The sequence below is a fragment of the Callithrix jacchus genome, chromosome 10 (genome assembly GCF_049354715.1).
Source record: "Callithrix jacchus isolate 240 chromosome 10, calJac240_pri, whole genome shotgun sequence".
NCBI classification, from domain to species: Eukaryota; Metazoa; Chordata; class Mammalia; order Primates; family Cebidae; genus Callithrix; species Callithrix jacchus.
Genome location: NC_133511.1, coordinates 93,468,225 through 93,489,020, shown reverse-complemented (window position 1 = coordinate 93,489,020; position 20,796 = coordinate 93,468,225). Strand labels below are relative to the sequence as shown.

Below are 20,796 nucleotides of genomic sequence, written 5' to 3'. Positions count from 1 at the left end.
CCTTGAAAATCTGTTGTTTAGTGTAGCCGCCTTCATCAGTGATCTTAGCTAAATTTTCTGGATAACTTGCTGCAGCTTCTACATCAGCACTTGCTGCTTCACCTAGACTTTTATGTTCTAGAGAAGGCTTTAAACCTTATGAACTAACACCTGCTGGTTTCAGAGTTTTCCTCTGCAACTTACTCTCCTCTCTCAGCCTTTGCAGAATTGAAGAGATTTAGAAGGCTTGCTCTGGATTAGACTTTGACTTAAAGGAAAGTTATGGCTAATTTAATCTATCCAGACCATTGAAACATTTTCCATATCAGCAATAAGGCTGTTTCACTTTCTTATAGTGTGTGTTGACTGAAGTAGCACTTGCAATTTCCTTCAAGAATTTTTCCTTTGCAGTCACACCTTGGCTAAATATTTTGTGCAAGAGACATAGCTTTTAGCCTATCTTGGCTTTCTACATGCCTTTCTCATTTCTAATGAGAAAGCTTAATCATTTCTAGCTTTTGATTTAAAATGAAAGACATGTAACTCTTCCTTTCACTTGAACATTTAGAGGCCATTTTAAGGGTTATTAATTTGCCCAATTTCAATATGTTTCAGAGAATAGGGACAGGTGAGGAGAGGGAGAGAGCGACAGAAACAGCCAGTCAAATGGAGCAGTCAGAGCACACACAACACTTAAGTTCACTATACTGTAGTCTATACTTCACTATACTATATATAGTTCACTATATCAAACAATTTCTATCAATTTTTCTATCAACATTTATATCAATCTCAATTGGTTTCATATATGTTATATATATATGTATATAAATCTATAGTATTGACTAGATTGTATGTAAGTTCACTATACTATAGTTCACTATATTATAGTTTATATAGACACAATTTGTGACACTCAAACCATTACCGTAGTAATATCAAAGATGACAGGTCACAAATCACCATTATGGATATGTAATAATGAAAAAGTTTAAAATATTTTGAGAATTGCCAAAATGCAACACTGTAAGTTCATGCTGTAGGAAAAATAATGCTTATAGACTTGCTTGCAGCAAGATTGCCGCAAACCTTCTATTTGTTTAAAAAAATATATATATAGTGTCTCCAAAGCACAGTAAAACAAGGTATGCCTGTATATATATATTCTCAAATGAATTCAGGAAGTCAATGATTTCTCTATATTATACACTTTGTAGATCAAGTAATTTTACTTTTTATTTTACAGATATTAAGGAGAAGCAGAACTTAGGTAGAAGAATAGAGACAAAGCCACTTATGTCACTTGTAGACTTACTTTAATTTTAGTGGTGCTCGTGTTCTTTTCTGACACCATCATTATTTGTATATTTCATGTAAATCTACTCTATTCATTTTGTTAACTCTATAGCTCTGCTAATCTACTTATGAGCCTAAATGTTTATTTAAATGAACATTTTTCAGTGACATAAACTGATACAGAATTGTTTTTTTAAATATTTTATAGCACTTTAGGTTCTGGGGTACAAGTGCAGATCATGCAGGATTATTGCATAAGTACATACATGGCAATGTGGTTTGCTACCTCCATCCTCCCACCTATATCTGGCATTTCTCCCCATGTTATTCCTCCCCAACCTCCCTACCCCCTGCTGTCCCTTCCCGATTTGCCCCCCAACAGAACCCAGTGTGTGATGCTCCCCTCCCTGTGTCCATGTGTTCTCATTGCTCAACGCCCACCTGTGAGTGAGAACATGCCGTGTTTGATTTTCTGTTCTTCTGTCAGTTGGCTGAGAATGATGGTTTCCAAATGCATCCATATACCTACAAAGGACGTGAACTCATTTTTAAAATATATATATATATTTTTTTTATTGCACTTTTGGTTCTGGGGTACATGTGCAAAACATGCAGGATTGTTGCATAGGTACATACATGGTAATGTGGTTTGCTGCCTTCATACCCCCATCACCTATATCTGGCATTCCTCCTCATGCTATCACTTCCCAACCTCCTTATCTGCCAGTGTTGCTCCCCATTCCCTACCAACAGACCTCAGTGTGTGATGCTCCCCTCCCTGTGACCATGTGTTCTCATTGTTCAACACACCCACCTGTGAGTGAGAACATGCGGTGTTTGATTTTCTGTTCTTGTGTCAGTTTGCTGAGAATAATTTCCAGATTTATCCCTGTCCCTACAAAGGACACAAACTCATTTTTTTTTATGGCTGCATAGTATTCCATGGTGTAGATGTGCTGCATTTTCCTTGCCCAGTCTGTCATCAGTGGGCATTTGGGTTGGTTCCAGGTCTTTGCTATTGTAAACAGTGCCACAGTGAACATATGTGTATATCTGTCTTTATAAAAGTATGATTTATAATCGATTGGATATATACCCAGTAATGGGATTGCTGGGTCAGATGGAATTTCTATTTCTAGATCCTTGATGAATTACCACACTGTCTTCCACAATGGTTGAACTAATTTGCACTACTAACAGTGTAAAAGTGTTCCTATTTCTTTACATCCTCTCCAGCATCTGTTGTCTCCAGATTTTTTAATGATTGCCATTCTAACTGGCGTGAGATGGTATCTCAATGTAGTTTTGATTTGCATTTCTCTAATGATCAGTGATGATGAGCATTTTTTCATATGTTTGTTGGCCTCATATGCCTTCTTTTGAAAAGGGTCTGTTCATATCCTTTGCCCACTTTTGAATGGGGTTGTTTTTTTCTTGTAGATCAGTTTTAGTTCTTTGTGGATTCTGGATATTAGCCCTTTGTGAGATGGGGGGTAGATTGCAGAAATTGTTTCCCATTATGTTGGTTGCTGATTCACTCTAATGATTGTTTCTTTTGCTGTGCAGAAGCTCTTAAATTTAATTAGATCCCACTTGTCTATTTTGGCTTTTGTTACCAATGCTTTTGGTGTTTTATTCATGAAGTCCTTGCCTATACCTATGTCCTAAATGGTTTTGCCTAGGTTTTCTTCTGGGGTTTTTATGGTATTAGGTCTTATGTTTAAGTCTTTAATCCATCTGGAGTTAATTTTAGTGTAAGGTGTCAGGAAGGAATCCAGTTTCTGCTTTCTGCACATGGCTAGCCAGTTTTCTCAACATCATTTTTTAAACAGGAAATCCTTTCCCCATAGCTTGTTTTTCTCAAGTTTGTCAAAGATCAGATGGTTGTAGATGTGTGGCATTGCCTCCGAGGCCTCTGTTCTGTTCCATTGGTCTATATCTCTGTTTTGGTACCAGTACCATGCTGTTTTGATTACTGTAGCCTTGTACTATAGTTTGAAGCCAGGCAGCATGATGCCTCTAGCTTTGTTTTTTTTCTTAGCATTGTCTTGGCTAGGCAGGCTCTCTTTTGTTCCATATGAAGTTTAAGGTGGTTTTCTCCAATTCTGAGAAGAAGGTCATAGGAAGCTTGATGGGGATAGCATTGAATCTATAAATTACTTTGGATAGTATGACCATTTTCACAGTATTGATTCTTCCTATCCATGATCATGGAATGTTTCTCCATCTGTGTCCTCTCTTATTTCGTTGAGCAGTAGTTTGTAGTTCTCCTTGAAGATGTCTTTACATTCTTTGTTAGTTGCATTCCTAGGTATTTTATTCTCTTTGTAGCAGTTGTGAATGGCAGTTCGTTCTTGATTTGGCTCTCTTTTAGTCTGTTATTGGTATATAGGAATGCTTGTGAGGTTTGCACATTGATTTTGTATCCTGAGATTTTGCTGAAGTTGCTTATCAGTTTCAGGAGATTTTGGGCTGAGATGATGGGGTCTTCTAAATATACAATCATGTCATCTGCAAATAGAGACAATTTGACTTCCTCCTTTCCTAATTGAATACCCTTTATTTCTTTTCTTGGCTGACTGCTCTGGCTAGAACTTCCAGTACTATATTGAATAGTAGTGGTGAGAGAGGGCATCCTTGTCTAGAGCCAGATTTCAAAGGGAATGCTTCCAGTTTTTGCCTATTCAGTATGATATTGACTGTGGGTTTGTCATAAACAGCTTTTATTATTTTGAGATATGTTCCATCAATACCTAGTTTATTGAGGGTTTTTTTAGCAAAAAGGGCTGTGAATTTTGTCGAAGGCCTTCTCTGCATCTACTGAGATAATCATGTGGTTTTTGTCTTTGGTTCTGTTTATGTGGTGAACTACGTTTATAGACTTGAACCAGCCTTGCATCCCTGGGATGAAACCTACTTGATTGTGATGGATAAGCTTTTTGATGTGCTGTTGCAATCAGTTTGCCAGTATTTTATTGAAGATTTTCTCATGAATGATTATCATGGATATTGGCCTAAAGTTTTCTTTATTTGTTGAGTCTCTGCCGGGTTTTGGTATCAGGATGATGTTGGTCTCAGAAAACATTTGGAAAGGATTTCCTCTTTTGGGATTGTTTGGAATAGTTTCAGAAGGAGTTGTACCAGCTCCTCTTTGTATGGCTGGTAGAATTTGGCTGTGAACCCATCTGGACCTGGGCTTTTTTTGGTGGTTAGGCTATTAATTGCTGCCTCAACTTCAGCCCTTGTTATTGGTCTATTCAGGGTTTCGACTTCTTCCTGGTTTAGGCTTGGGGTAGGTGCAAATGTCCAGGAATTGGTCCATTTCTTCCAGGTTTAGTGGTTTCTGTGCTTAGAGTTGTTTGTAGTTATCTCTGATGGTAGTTTGTATTTCTGTGGAATAGGTGGTGATATCCCCTTTGTCATTTTTTATTGCATCTATTTGATTCCAGTCTGTTTTCTTTTTTATTAATCTGGCTAGCGGTCTATTTTGTAGATCTTTTCAAAAATCCAGCTCTTGGATTTATTGATTTTTTTAAAAGGGCTTTTTGTGTCTCTATCTCCTTTAGTTCTGCTCTGATCTTAGTTGTTTCCTCTCTTCTGCTAGCTTTTGAGTTTTTTTGATCTTGCTCCTGTAGCTCTTTCAAGTTTGATCATAGGGTATGGATTATCAATCTTTCCTTGCTTCTCATGTGGGCATTTATTGCTATAAATTTCCCTCTAGACAGTGCTTTAAGTGTGTCCCAGGGATTCTGGTACATTGTGTATTCATTCTCATTGGTTTCGAAGATCTTTATTTCTGCCTTCATTTCACTGTTTATCCAGTCAACATTCAAGAGCCAGTTGTTCAGTTTCCATGAAGTTGTGCAGTTCTTTGTTAGTTTCTTAATCTTGAATTCTAATTTGATCGCACTGTTGTCTGAGAGACTATTTGTTATGATTTCCATTTTTTTTCATTTGCTGAGGAGTGATTTACTTCCAATTTTGTGGTCAGTTGTAGAGTAGGTATGATGTGGTGCTGAGAAGAATGTATATTCTGTGGATTTGGGGTGGAGAGTTCTGTAAATGTCTATTAGGTTTGCTTGGTCAAAATCTGAGTTCAAATCCTAGATATCCTTGTTAATATTCTATCTTGTTGATCTGTCAAATATTGACTGTGGAGTGTTAAAGTCTCCCACTATTATTGTGTGGGAGTCTAAGTCTCTTTATCAGTTGTTAAGAACTTGCTTTATGTATCTGGGTTTTCCTGTATTAGGTGTATATATATTTAGGATTGTTAGCTCTTCTTGTTACATTGATCCTTTTACCATTATGTAATGTCCTTCTTTGTCTCTTTTGATCTTTGTTGGTTTAAAGTCTATTTTATCAGAGACAAGGATTGCAACTCCTGCTTTTTTTTTGCTCTCCTTTTGCTTGGTAAATCTTCCACCATCCCTTTATTTTAAGGCTTTGTGTATCCTTGCACGAGAGATGGGTTTTGTGATACAGCACACAGATGGATTTTGACTTTTTGTCCAATTTGCCAGTCTGTGTCTTTTGATTGGGGCATTTACCCCATTTACATTTAAGGTTAATGTTGTTACGTGTGAATTTGATTCTACCATTTTGATGCTAGGTGCTTGTTTAGCCCATTAGTTGATGCAGTTTCTTTTTTGTGTCAACAGTCTTTGCCATTTGGTACTCTTTTGGAGTGACTGGTATTGGTTGTTCCTTTCTATGTTTAGGGCTTCTTTCAGGAGCTCTTGTAATGCAGGCCTGCTGATGATGAAATCTCTCAGTAATTGCTTGTTTATAATGGATTTTATTTCTCCTTCACCTCTGAAGCTTAGTTTGGCTGGATATGGAATTCTAGGTTGAAAATTCTTTTCTTTAAGGATGTCGAATATTGGCCCCCAGTCTCTTCTGGCTTGTAAGCTTTCTGCTGAGAGATCCGCTATGAGTCTGATAGGCTTCCCTTTGTGTGTGACCCGACCTTTCTTTCTGGCTGTCCGTAGCATTTTTTCCTTCATTTCAACCCTGGTAAATCTGACGATTATGTGCCTTAGGGTTGCTCTTCTTGAGGAATATCTTTGTGGTGTTCTCCATATTTCCTGGACTTGAATGTTGGCCTGCCTTGCTAGCTAGGGAAAGTTCTCCTGGATAATGCCCTGAAGACTGTTTTCCAGCTTGCATTCCTTCTGTCTGTCAAATTCAGGTACACTTCTCAAATGTAGATTAGGTCTTTTCACATAATCCCATATTTCTTGGAGGCTTTGTTCATTTATTTTCACTCTTTTTTCTCTAATCTTGCCTTCTCATTTTATTTCATTGAGTTGATCTTCAATCTCTGATATCCCTTCTTCTGCTTGGTCGATTTGGCTATTGACACTTGTGTATGCTTCACGAAGTTCTCGTGTTGTGTTTTTCAGCTCCTTCAGGTCATTTATATTCTTCTCTAAGCTGTTTATTCTCGTTAGCATTTTCATAAGACCTTTTTTCAAGGTTCTTAGTTTCTTTGCTTTGGCTTAGAATATGTTCTTTCTGCTCAGAGAAGTTTGTTATTACCCACCTTCTGAAGCCTGTTTCTGTCAATTCATCAGACTGATTCTCCATCCGGCTTTGTTCCCTTGCTGGTGAGGAGTTGTGATCCCTTGGAGGAGGAGAGGCATTCTTGTTTTGGGTGTTTTCATCCTCTTTTTGCTGGTCTCTTTCCATATTTGTGGATTTATCTACCTGTGGTCTTCGTAGTTGTTGACTTTTCGATGGGGTCTCTGAGTGGACGTCCTTTTTGTTGATGTTGAATTTCTTTGTTTTTTAGTTTTTCTTCTAACAGTCAGGGCCCACTGCTGCAGGTCCACTCCAGACCCTGCTTGCCTGGGGATCACCTGCAGTGGCTACAGAACAGTAAGGGTTGCTGCTGGTTTCTTCTCCCGTTACCTTCATCCCAGTCAGATGTCAGCCAGAGCTCTCCTTTATGTGATGTCTCTTTGGATATAAGAGGGTCAGGGAGCTGCTTGAGGAGACAGTCTGTCCCTTATAGGAGCTCAAGTGCTGAGCTGGAAGCTTCGTTGTTTCATTCTGAACTGCTAGGCGGGTAGGTTTAAGTCTGCTGCAGCAGAACTCATAACTACCTTTTTTCCCAGGTGCTCTGTCCTTGGGAAGGTGGGGCTTTATTTATAAGTTTCTGATGTGCTGCTGCCTTTTTTCAAATAGGCCCTGCCCAGCAAGGAGGTAGTGTAGTCACAGTCTGCCAGCAGAGGCCTTGCTGAGCTGCCATGTGCTCTGCCCAGCTGCTGTGTGAACTTCCCTGAGGTTTTGTTCACAGAGGTATAGTTAGAACTGCCTCAGTAATGGTGGTCTGCCTCGGTAATGGCAGACTGCCTTGGTAGCGATGGACTGACTTGGTAATGGTGGACACCCTTCCCCCGACAGAACTGGACAGTCCAGGGTCCAGCTGCGCTTGCTGCAAAACTCTCAGTCCTGACCATTTCAGATTACTGGTCTTTGTGTGAATCGGAACCACCAAGCCAGATCATCTGGCTCCCTGTTTCAGCCCCGCTTTTTTCAGATAAATGAGCGGCTCTATCCCAGGCATTCCAGGCACCAGTTGAAACTGCCACCCAGATTTGTGTGTTTCTTTGCAGAGGTCTGCTGTGCCAGCTTTAACAGCTGTGCTGGAAACTCGTTGCTCTTTTCAGCCTGGGAATCTCCTGGTCTTTGGGCAGTAAAAACTCATTTGGAAATGCAGTGATCACTCACCTTCTGTGTTGTTCTCGCTGGGAACTGCACTCCAGAGCTGTTCCTATTTGGCCATCTTGGATCTGTCTTTCTGATACAAAATTCTGATAGGGTCCTTCTAAGCTTCTTAGTAAATTTTTAAAAAGAAAGCAGTTAATAATATAATATGCAAAAGTATTTTTTCCTCAAGCAGATAAGACAGTTGTCTAAATTGACCCATTGAGATACTGGATCAAGATGTTAATCTTGATTACTTCTAGAAAGACAATAAGGAATTGTTATATTAAACAAGTTTGAAAATTAATCCTTAAAGAATCTAGGCTTTGAGAAAATGTGTAGTAAAGGAATCTGTTCAAGTCTGATTAAAGTTGAGTAAAGTTAAACTTATTTGACATTCTTCAGAGCCAATTATCTGTTATTAGTATGAGAAACCAACTACACCTTAAACCAGTGGTTATTCACACTATTTGGAGCTCTAGAATTTGTAGAAAGTATCTCAGTATCTATAAGGAAAACAAGATTATAGTCAAAAGTGACTTTCACCCCGATTCAGCTGTAACTTTTAAAAATTCCATTTGTGTGTTGAAGTTTTACATAAAATATTTCTAACTTATCAAAAAAAAAGATTTGTTCTGCCTTAATTGACCCCGCATACTAAGAAAACTACTTATAGTTTATTTATATATATATATATATTATAGTTTTTAATTATTTTTAGAGCCATATTAATTTCATCTTACCAATACAACTCTTTCAAATAGTGTTAAGGCAGGTATTGTTTTCTTTACCTTCAGATAAAGGCAAGAATCCGTCACATCTTTCTTTTCTTAATTCTTATTTTACCACATTATGCTACTTTGCAAACATTGTAAGAAGTAGTAACGAAAAAATATTTCTATCAATCTCAGTCAATCAGTTTTCAAATAGCTTAAAGTTGACTTCTAATTATAATGCAAGAGCTCTTTTTACATTGGAGATTTTCTAGTATGTTTAAGTTATTTTCTGTTAATTCCCCTAAGAATTTATTTTAAGATAAAATTGTAACAGTGTATTAGTCTTATGATGCTTTTTTATGATTTCTTATCCATTTTATAGTATTGTGGAAGATATAAGTAAAAATTATTTCTGGTTTTTCATCTCATCAAAGAAAACTTTTAACTCTGATATGGTGTTATTAGTTGTTGTTATTATTTCATTTTGTTAGTTAAACATGGGAGTGGTCCTCGTGTAACTGGTTAACTATTAGAATTCACCAGCTTCTCAAATTTGGAGTAATTGATTCCATAGAATTACTCAGCAGTACTTAACCAAGTCTACTATACCAATTAAAACCTTACAGATTAGTAAACATTTCTTGAGTTGATGGCTTTAAGTCATTGAACCTTAATTTCTGGTAAGGCCCTCCTTTCAGGAGGGAAGGGCCTGAGCTATGAGGTAAGCATGTATTTGGATGTTTTTTATATTTCAACCTGACTTTTGACCAACAATAAAAACTTTGATTATAATTCTGGCCATGTGTTAAATAACTTATTTGTCTTTATGAAGAGGTAATGATAAAATTATGTACTCAATAACCTTTGTCATTTTCCCTAAAAATAACTGACTTTTGAAATAAATGTGTGAAATATCCTTTATTGTATCAATCATATTGTTACATAGTACTTTTTTAATGCCATAAATTTTCATGGTGTCTTTTGTTATAAAAAACTTAAATAACATTTTTATGAAGTTTAAATAGACAAAAGGAAGAATCTACAGCATTTTCTGTCTATCAAAGCTGTTTGGAAAGATAATTCTCAAAAGGAAATCATTAAAAAAAAATTGTTCTTTAATAAAGAGTAACAATACAACTTTACTTATGACTATGCCAAGAAAATTGTGGAGTTTAATACTCATTATGTATTACCTAAAAATATTGGTGCAGATATTGAATGTTTGCTTAGAACTCTTCCAGTTTTAAAATGATAGGGTTTTTTTTTTGTTAAGCAGCTCTCTAGAAACCTTCGATAGCAATTCCCTTCCCTCCATCCTAATCAGTGAACACCAACAACTAAAATAAGTCTAGACCACAAAATAGACAAATATTTAACTTCGTCCTTGAATAAAAAGTTATAGAAAAACTAAGAAATTATCTTTAGCTATAACCTAAAAGATAACTTATCAATTCATTTACTGGCATTACTGTTGGTGTAATATAATACAATGAAATAACAATGTCTGCACATATTTCCTATGAAATATTTATCAGCTTGACAAAACTGCAGTAAAGTCAGTGTTTTGTGGCTTATATTCATTCCCAATAGAGTTTCATTAAGAACTACTGACGTAAATTGGCATTACCGCCAATCCTTACAAGTATATCTAAAATTCTGGCCAGTTTAGAACATTTATTTTTAAATGTATATACTTTCTTTTGCTTTATTTTAAATTCTTAACAGTTAATTTTTTTGAGGTTTTTCTTGATACGAATGTTTATACTGTTAGTGTAGCTTAGAGTTGATCTATGACTTAAAAGCATGCATATGTTTTTAAAAAATTACAATATTGCTGTGACCATTGTTCTACTGACCCAAAAGGATGCAGGATTACAGTGTCCAGCTAGAGTTTTCATAAAATTTAATCAGCTTGAAGTCTGTGGGCATTTGGAAATCTGAATCAAAATCAACTTTGATATTCTAGATGTATATTGCCCTTAAGAGGAAACACGCTGCAGCAGCTTTTCTAGGTTTACCACATTATAAACTTGGATGTTTTGAGTCCTAGCAGTGTCAGCTGATACTTAGCCAGGCTGTAGGGGGTACCTAACCGTATGGTCTGTTTTCACTATAACAAATTCTGAAGCTAAAAACTGGCTCTGTCACTTTCCTAGGGGGCCATGGTGGCACCATATGATTATGCCTCCTACTGCTTATTCCTTCACAGTGAGCCAACACCAAAACAACACATAATGCTGTGTTGCTAATAGGGCCTTTTGAATTCGGATTGTGCATGCCTGGGTTATCATCCTTTTCCGACAAACAAAAATTATTTTGTTTTTGCTAAGCAGTTGGATTATGTATACATGTAAGCATAGACAAAACACAGTATGTTAGCAATACCAACACCTTATGATACCCATATCTTTCAGTTACATGATTTTCCTTGGGTGAGAAAGAGAGAAACCTAATGTAGTAGAAGTAAAGTTAATAACTTTTTCTAAACATTTTTTGTAATAGGATACAGTCATTTTTACCTATTTGCTGTTTATCATTGAGTGTAGTTCTGTGAATTACATATATTCTTTAGTTTATGCATTTCCTTTAAATAAACTTTGTATGACTTATTATAATTTTAGTGAGATTCTATAATGTTTTAATTTTGGTAGGTTTCAAGAAATCCTGAACTGCTTGTTCCAGAATCGTGAAGAAATTAGACAAGAATATCTGAAGTTGGAAATGTTACTTAAAGAAAATGAACTTAAATCATTCTACCAACAACAGTGCCATAAACAAATAGAAATGATGTGTTCTGAAGATAAAGTAGAAAAGGTAATTAGCAATTATAAATTTTAAAAAGTGTTAAAACATAGGGGCTTCTTTTTTTTTTTTTTCAGACGGAGTCTCTTGCTCTGTTGCCCAGGCTGGAGTGCGACCTCAGCTCACTGCAACCTCTGCCTCCCAGATTCAAACAGTTCTCCTGCCTTAGCATCTCAAGTAGCTGGAATTACAGGCGTGCAATTTAGTAGAGGGGTTTCACCATCTCTACTAAATGTTTTGTATTTTTAGAACAGATGGGGTTTCGCCATGTTGGCCAGGCTGGTCTTGAACTCCTGACCTCAGGTGATCCACACTCGGCCTCCCAAAGTGCTGGGATTACAGGCATGAGCCACCGTGCCAGTCCTGGTGGTGATGGAGGGTGAGGTGGAGGTGTATCTAACTCTAGAAATTTGATAGTCAAGGCTACTTACTTATTCTCCACAAATATCCAGAAATGTTGGAGGAAATGTAGCAAGCATTTTTTTAAATGCTTGGTTAAGTGTTCAAGAAAGATTTTTTTTTTTCTGAAACAGAGTTTTGCTCTCTCTCCCATTTTTGAGTGCAGTGGCGCCATCTTGGCTCACTGTAACCTCCACCTCCAGGGTTCAAGCAATTCCCTTCTCAGCCTCTGGAGACTAGCTGAGAGTACAGGCATGCGCCACCACCCTGGCTAATTTTGTATTTTTAGTAAAGAAGAGGTTTCTGGGCTGGGCACGGTGGCTCACGCCTATAATCCCAGCACTTTGGGAGGCCAAGGTGGGTGGATCACTAGGTCAAGAGATCGAGACCATCCTGGTCAACATGGTGAAACCCCGTCTCTACTAAAAATACAAAAATTAGCTGGGCATGGTGGTGCAGCCTGTAGTCCCAGCTACTAAGGAGACTGAGGTAGGAGAATTGCTGAACCCAGGAGGCGGAGGTTGCAGTGAGCCGAGATCGTGCCATTGCACTCCAGCCTGAGTAGAGCAAATATCAGTCTCAAAAAAAAAAAAAAGACGAGGTTTCTCTATGTTGGTCAGGTTTGTCTCAAACTCCTGACCTCAAGTGATCCGCCCGCCTCAGCTTCCCAAAGTGCTGGGATTACAGGCGTGAGCCACTGCGCATGGCCTTCAAAAAAGATTTTTTAATTCCTGAATGTCAGTAGCAAAAAGGAAACAAACAAAAACAGCAGAATCTCATGTACAACTGTTTTTTATCTGGGCATTTTATGGAACTTTTAATTTGAAGTTTACCCACTCAGGGACAGCCAGTTACTAAAGGTAGAGCAATAGAACCAGTCTATCCAGATGCAGGCAGTAGCTTACAACGTAGACAAACAGATTTTTGTTGTCAAAAAATAATTTTATCACTGAAATTATTAGATGTGTGAGTGCAGGGGCCGAATTAAAAGCACACCAAACAATCAGATTACTATTTTTTTAATATGATAGTATACTGCCCTCTCTCCTCCATACACAGACTACTCCCACTATTCTACCTTTGATGTACATCACTACTTAGGGAAGAGATCCAAAGGAGACAGTGAGTTAGAAATGAGATCTTCTATATAAAGCCTGAAATTTCAGAGGTCTATATCCTTTATACTAGGGGTACACCAGGAAAAAAAAATCTTGCCAACCATCACACTTGGCAAGGATGGTTGCTTTTCTTATCCCAAGTGACCATGCTTGGGGTAACAAAAAGAAAGTCATTTGAACACTACCATTACAGGCGTGCTTTTTACAATGATTGACATTTAAATTATTATAACTCATGTATTTTGTCTAGAAAACCCCTAAAGTTGATAAATTAATATGCACAATGTTATCAAACTAATGATACCACTAGAAAACCTGGCAGAAGCAATGGAAAAATCAACCTCTTAAGAGAAATAGATTCTCAACTCTAGCCACTAATGAACTCACCGTCCAAAATTACAGGACACTACAAAAACGATTTACAAATATGGAGTAAAAAACACCTGAAAGTTCCAGAAATTAAAGATTTATTCATTAAAATTAAAAATTCACTGTTGCTACAATACCAGAAAATGTTAAAGCACTTTACATTTATTAACTTTTTTAATTCTCAGAAAACCCCATGAAATATTTAGTAATATTATCCTAATAATTATAATGAAGAAACCAAAACACAAGTCATTTTGTCCAAGGTGACACAGCTCATAGGTGCTGAGTTCTGATTTGTTCTGTAGCATGCTGATTCTCGAGCCTGTGCTCTTATGTTTATGCTTTTTTATGTGAACTGGGAGACAGATTTGAGAAAATTGTACCAAATGCAGGATAACAATAACACATGTGGACGAGATGGTGTTATATGAAGTATTACAACATGTAACAAGAAGAAAAGTCATACATACATTAATCTAATAGGCATCTCAGAAGGAAATATTTAGTGATAAAGAAATATGCAAAAATATGTGGTTGAGAATTATCTAGAACTAATAAGACATAAATTTAAAAAGCATGAATTCTAAGCAGTATAAAAATATATACCTAAACATATGAAACTGCAGAGCACCAAAGATCAGAAAAATAAATATTTTGAAAATAGTGACAATTATTCTTTCCAGTTTTGATATTCATTGATGATTAATTTGTATTTTTATGTAATTTAATTACATAGACATATGATATTTATATACTACTTATTAAAAAGCTTTCTTATAAATAACTACCCAGTCCTTTCAAACTATCACCCCAAACATGTTTTCATCTTTTCCTACTTTCACAGAAGTAATAATTACATAGAAAAATTTTGAATGTCTTAATGTCCAGAAGCTGTCAAATTTTAAAGAATGCTTTTCAAAACTAGCACTTTAGTTTTCTGTTAACCTATGAAATGGGAAAAATATGCTATACTGGAAATTAATCATAAAGCATTCAGTAATGTATCATTGATACCAGTTTGTCAGTAGCTATTAAACTATATTATCAAAATTAGTAATATATTTATTGACTGTGTGCTTTTTATGCCTTACTGAAATTCTCTTTTCAATTTTGTTTTTTGAGATGCATTTAAGATATTCCTCACATTCTTTTAAGGCAGAAAAGAAACTGAATTTATATCTTCCAATTTATATCTTGCTGCTATATTTGTACTTTCACTTTCATGAACTTCAAATTGTTGCTAGTATTCTCTGATAAATGTAGTGAATTCCAAATAACAATATATCATTGGATTAATTTATCAGTTTGTTGTCATGAACTCCTTTCATATGGTAGCTAAATAGATTTCTGAAATATTATCAAATAGAAAAATGGTATTTTTCTTTTTTTTTATTTTTTATGTTTATTTTATTTTATTTTTGGAGATGAAGTCTCACTCCACGGCTCACACAATCCTCCTACCACTTAAGACTCCCAAGTAGCTAAGACTACAGGTATACACCACGACGCCCAGTTTATTTCAGTTATTAGTATTTCTTATATTACATAGTAATCTTCAGTGTGTAATAATTCTTCTCAGTTTTGTGTAATGTCTATTAAATAAGTGTCAATTATTTGAATGTGTAATTATCTGATTTACTTTTTGACAAAAGGCAAGAAATGTAGTCATAGGAAACTGATATTGACTTCACATCTCAACTTTTAACGAAACTCTTATTGAACACTTGTTTATCTGTAAAACCTTGTGCTTGACACGATGGAGGTAAAGAAAAGTGTTTGCCCTTTAATTATTTACATGCTAGGTGAAGCAATAAAAATAATAAAAATGACAAGGTACTATATGATTGCCATGTAAAGAGTAATAATAAAAACAGCTAATATTATTGAACTCTATTTGCCAGACATTTTTCAAAGTTCTTTGCATAGATTAATTCATTTAATATTTATAACAAACCTATAAGATAGATCTAATATTGTCATCATTTGTGAGGAATGGAGGCACTGAGAACTCAGGTAGGTTGTCTGGAGTTACTCATTAATGTGGCTGAACCAATATAAAACCACAGCTTTGTGGTTTCAGGGCCTGCACTCTTAATCACTCTGCTGTACTCTAAGTAATATAAATGCTATAGCTATTAAGAAAAGAAAACAGTGACTTCTTACTGTTATTAAGAAAAGCTTTCTGGTGGAAAGATGAGATTTATACTGGGCCTTGAATATGAATACCAATAGGAGAAAAACAAATAGGACTAGTATATTGTAGATTAGATATCAGTTTGACCAGAGCAGGTCCATTTGTTGGACAGTATGTATAGAAGTGCATAACTATACTCAAAACTTCCTGCCAATTTCTACTTCCTTACCCATTGCAAATTTCACTGATCCATGGCCATACCTTCTCTTGAAATCTGAAAATAGTCAGAACCACAATGAATAGATTGGAGTTGGCACATGATGTTAGACATATTTGCCATATTAGGAATTATTAACAATAGACTGGAAAGATAGGATATTGGTACTACAGATTGTGGAACTGTTGGTTGCTAGGAATGTAAAATCTTTTTGTAGCCAAAATGCTATCTTTCAAGCAAGGGACTGGCATTATCAGAACTTAGAGTTCTATTTTTTAAGCATTTGAATATTATTATTTAGTATAATTAATGAGCTTGGACTATGTATCCAAACTAATTTAGATAATTGCTATTTTACTCTCTTAATTCCTTCACTGAATTTTGAATGTGGTTATTTAGAAAGATTAAGACATAGAGTAATGGATGGATTTGACTGCTTTTATTTTTGTTTTTTGTTTGTTTGTTTGTTTTCATCTTTATTCTTCTGCATAGTAGCCTAGACTTATTTCAACCAAAGTGCCTATTCTGATCTCTTACTTGTGGTCATTTTGATCCTCAGGTTTCCAATTATTATAGCTATTCTTATGAGACTAGATAAGTAGTGGAGTTATAAGCTCTTAAGTTATTGTTTATAGTTAAGCCACTGAAAAACATAGGAAGACATATAGAGGTTGATTTGTTTTTACACAGAAGTGTCAAACTGTAGTCTGAGTAAACTGCTTTTCTAAGGCAAAGAATTTTATATGTTTTGGATTCTCTCCAAAAGAGAATTGTTATCAGAAGTGCTGAAAGAATCTCATAATATTGATTCAGCTATAAATAGTTCTGGAGTATGGACTTTGAAACTACCAATAAAAAGAAGCTCCTGGGTAATTTTATGGGCCCATAGAAATAATCTGTAAAATTATTTTTAATGTAAAAATACAAGTTTACCATATTAGCAATTATTATACACAAAGCAGCAGTAACACCTAAAACTGTAGATATGTTTGTTCTCTCGTAACACTTTCGTGGTGTGCAGGGGATTTTGTTAATGAAATATGTAAAGCTCTTTTAAAACTTAATAGGAAACATTTCACTCTAATGTCAGGGTTTAACATGCATATTTTAGAATGTATTCCCAAACACTTACTTGCCGTTTTAGAATAGTGGTTCAGTAGGAGTACCCTGATGGAAAATGTCCCCTGAGAACCATCATAGAGGATACATTTGATAGACATTAGAAGTAAAAAGTCATAAACAGACTTTTGGAGGTTTTTGCTTAAGATTTTCTGATATTAGATATTGCTGCCATCAGACCCATATACCCTGGTTTCTAAGAGTCCCTACCATTGTAAATACTAAAGCAAAATAAAGATGATTACACCTTCAGATAGGTGTAATATTTTTGTCTTCATTTTTCAGATAAAGTGATTAAAGACCCACTAAGATCAGTTCGCTTGAATTTTTACACCTGCTGAATAGCAGAAAAATGTCAGTAGGTCACATCTCCCACTTTCTGTTATAGCAGTAGCTCTGAACTTCAAGTTTCAGGACCCCTTTCCATTTTTAAAAATTATTCAGGACTTCAAAGAGCTTTTGTTCATATGTATTCCCTCTACCAATATTGCTATATTAGAAATTAAAACTGAGATTTACAAAAATATATTCATGTATTCATTTTAAAATAATTGACCCATAATATTAAATAATATATAATTAAAATAATTTTTTAAAATTATGTGCGATTACATAAATAATTTATTTTCTCAAAAAAAATAGTGAAAATAGAAGAGTGGGGTTGTTTTACATGTTTGCAAATTTCTTTAATGCCTGGCTTTTCATATCAATTGTATTCTCATAACTGCTGTTTTGTTATTCTCTTGTAATGTTTGTTACTCATCATTTAGCTTCTAGAAACCATTAAAAATGATTTTAATGGCTTTAACCTTGTGAACTCTCTGAAAGGATCTCAGGAATCCTTAGGAGTCCCTGTACCACACTAGGGTAACCTTTGCATAATAGCATTCTTTTTTTAGTTTTTGTTGATAGAGTCTCACTTTGTTGCCCAGGCTAGAGTGCGGTGGCACAATCATGCAATCATGATTCGCTGCACTGCAGCGTCAACCTCCCGGAATCAAGTGATACTCCCACATCAGCCCTTCCACCTCACCAAGTAGCTAGGACTACAGGCACATGCCACCACACCTGCCTAAATTGATTTTTTAATTTTTGTGTGGAGACACGGTCTCTCTATATTGTCCAGGGTGGTCTTGCACTTCTGTGCTCAGGCAATCCTCCAACCTCAGCTCCCAAAGTGCTAGAATTACTGCCATGAGCCACCATGGCCAGCCTGCATTATAGCATTCTGTCCACAATTCTCTCCCTAGTGCTGTGGCCAATTTGATGGGTTACGTTTCGTTTTGTTTTCTCTTCTTGACTATCCAGGTTTTTGTTTCTTTGAGAGGCTTATTTAGTTTTCATTATTGTCTTACCTTGACAAAGAGAGATTGTGATATTATAATTAACCAGAGAAGCCTAAAAAAAGAGTTAGGAACCTTGGTGAGAATGACCATGCCTGTCAACTATTTTTCCCTGATCTATGACTCTAGCCTGAAATAGAATCTGCTTCTCTCTGACTCTTGCATTTCCCTTGAAGGGAAGGAAAGTAAAATTTTATGAATATCTAGGATTTGGTTGTGACTTCGAGGTAGCCACCTTTGCCTGACCTTAAATCATTTTTAAGCTCATATCTTCTATCCAAATGAAGATAATCATATTTTTCTGTTACATGCCCAAGTCTCAATAGTATAGCTTTTGTAAAAGTTAAGAAATATGTATCTCCCAAAGAGGGTGAGTTCTTCAACCAAATTCAAATCTAGTTTCTGTTCCTTTTTTTCATTTCCTGCTCCCAGAACCAGATGCAAGTGCTTATTCTAACCTTTAGGATCCATCGGTTCAGATCTACCTATCCTATCTGATAATTATTGACTTTAGTGTCTATGGGCAAATACCCCCAGAGAGATCAAGATGTTCTGGTTCATGGTTTTCATAATAGTGTGCAAGACCCTTAGGGTAAGAAATCAAAGATTAGTTTTAATCACAACTTATGCCTAGGTAAAACACCAAGAATATTTAGAATATTCATTATGGATCCTGAATGAACCTACAGGCAAGATCACATACTGATAAGCACTCCGATATAAGTTCTTATTTCTTTCATTTATATTAGCCAATTTGATGCCTTATAGGCAAACACAGAGCAATACAACACTTTATTTTTCTTCACATCAAGGACAAGAGCAGGATATGTATCTGCTTTGATTTTGAGTAGGGAAATCATGGAATGTATCTGACCTTGTATGAACTTTTCAGATACAACATACTGAAGGGACTGTACTTTAATGCCAAAAAAAAAAGTTACAGTCTTTGATTTGGTCAGTGTATTTCTTAAAGCCATAAACTCTCAATCTGTAATTTTATAAAAATGACTCACAACTCAATTTCCTATTTTCCTGCAAGCAGTAGTATTCTGAGATTTCAACAGGGAAATAGCTTTAAATACAAAAATTTAGCCTAACTTAATTTACTACAATAGTATACATAAGAAGATACAAGTTTACTAATATCATGTACATCAAATATTATAAAAATTAGATTAACTGTTAAATGAATCATGTTTCAGGCCACTGGAAAACGAGATCATAGACTTGCAATGTTGAAAACTCGTCGCTGCTACCTGGAGAAAAGGAGGGAGGAGGAATTGAAGCAATTTAATGAGAATACTGATTGGCTCCATCGTGTTGAAAAAGAAATGGGACACTTAGGTCCAAGTGGTCATATTTCAAAGGTACAAATATCTCTGTGTGTTCAGATTTAAGTCATAAGAACTGAGCTCTTAAAATGTGTTCTTTCTTAATGAGTAAATATCTTTCATAAGACTGTCATTGCCTATCTCTGAGATTTAATTTATTTTTAAACATTGTTATTTCTAAGTGATTGCATCCTTTTATAAGGTAGATTTTAAGTTAAACTAAATAATTCTATTTTAAACTGTACTTCAGGATTCATTAGATACGTAATTTGTTTGAAATCTTGATATGTAATGCAAAAATAGTTTAAATGAGGTCAACATTTGGTGTATTATGGCTAAAAAAAGTTAATTTGAAAGTGTGTGTGTGTGTGTGTGTGTGTGTGTGTGTGTGTGTGTAACTGAAGATATTGCACCTTAGAATGGCAAAAAGTTTTATTTTTAAAGTGTAATGATGGATAATGACAGTATCACATTAGAATTGTGTTCTGCTACAAGGTTACAGTAGTCTAGTGCCTTAACTAGTTTGGGCTGTCCTTTGTTCTCTTAACATTAAGTTTGGAAATATGCAGTTAATTCCTAATGCAGTATCTTTTAAATGTCATTATTGTGCTTGTCATTTCATGATTGTAGTGTTACTATTTTATATCTAGTCTTAAGTTTATACACCTAAGCCAGAAGAAAAGGAAAGAAAGGAGAGATGTCTATATCAGGAGGGCAAAGATGTTTCAAAAAACTCCTAACAGACTAATGTGTTGGCTAGAAATGTGTCACATGGCTATCTGTAGATAGAAGAGACTCTTAAAAAATGACCTCCCTTTTCTTTGCATAATTACTCTGAACAATATTGCAGTGCTATCTCTTTTTTTTTTTTTTTAACTTTAACTTCTGGGATGCATATGCGGAACGTGCAGGTATGTTACATAGGTATACGTGTGCCATGGTGGTTTGCTGCACCTATCAACCCATCATGTAGGTTTTAAGCCCTACATGCATTAGCTATTTGGCCTAATGCTGTTTCTCCCCTTGCCTCCGACCCCTGACAGGCCTCTCCTGTATGATGTTCCTCTCCCTGTGTCCATGTGTTCTCATTGTTCAACTCCCACTTATGAGTGAGAACAATGTTTGGTTTTCTATTCCTGTGTTAGTTTGCTGAGAATTATGGCTTTCAAACTTTATCCATGTCCCTGCAAAGGACATGAACTCTTCTTTTTTATGGCTGCGTAGTATTGCATGGTGTATATGTGCCACGTTTTCTTTATCCA

At 35.7% G+C, this 20,796-nt stretch overlaps 1 protein-coding gene across 5 annotated transcripts in view; it reads left to right on the top strand.

Moving 5' to 3' along the window:
* The window catches only part of KIF18A (kinesin family member 18A), a 90,098-nt gene that overhangs the window by 26,635 nt on the left and 42,667 nt on the right, over positions 1-20,796 (top strand). For all 5 annotated transcript variants that reach the window (XM_035262285.3, XM_035262283.3, XM_035262284.3 and 2 more), the window contains 2 exons: positions 11,354-11,516; positions 19,406-19,570. In XM_035262285.3, coding sequence (XP_035118176.3) covers positions 11,354-11,516; positions 19,406-19,570 — 328 coding nt within the window. The remainder of the gene's footprint in view (positions 1-11,353; positions 11,517-19,405; positions 19,571-20,796) is intronic.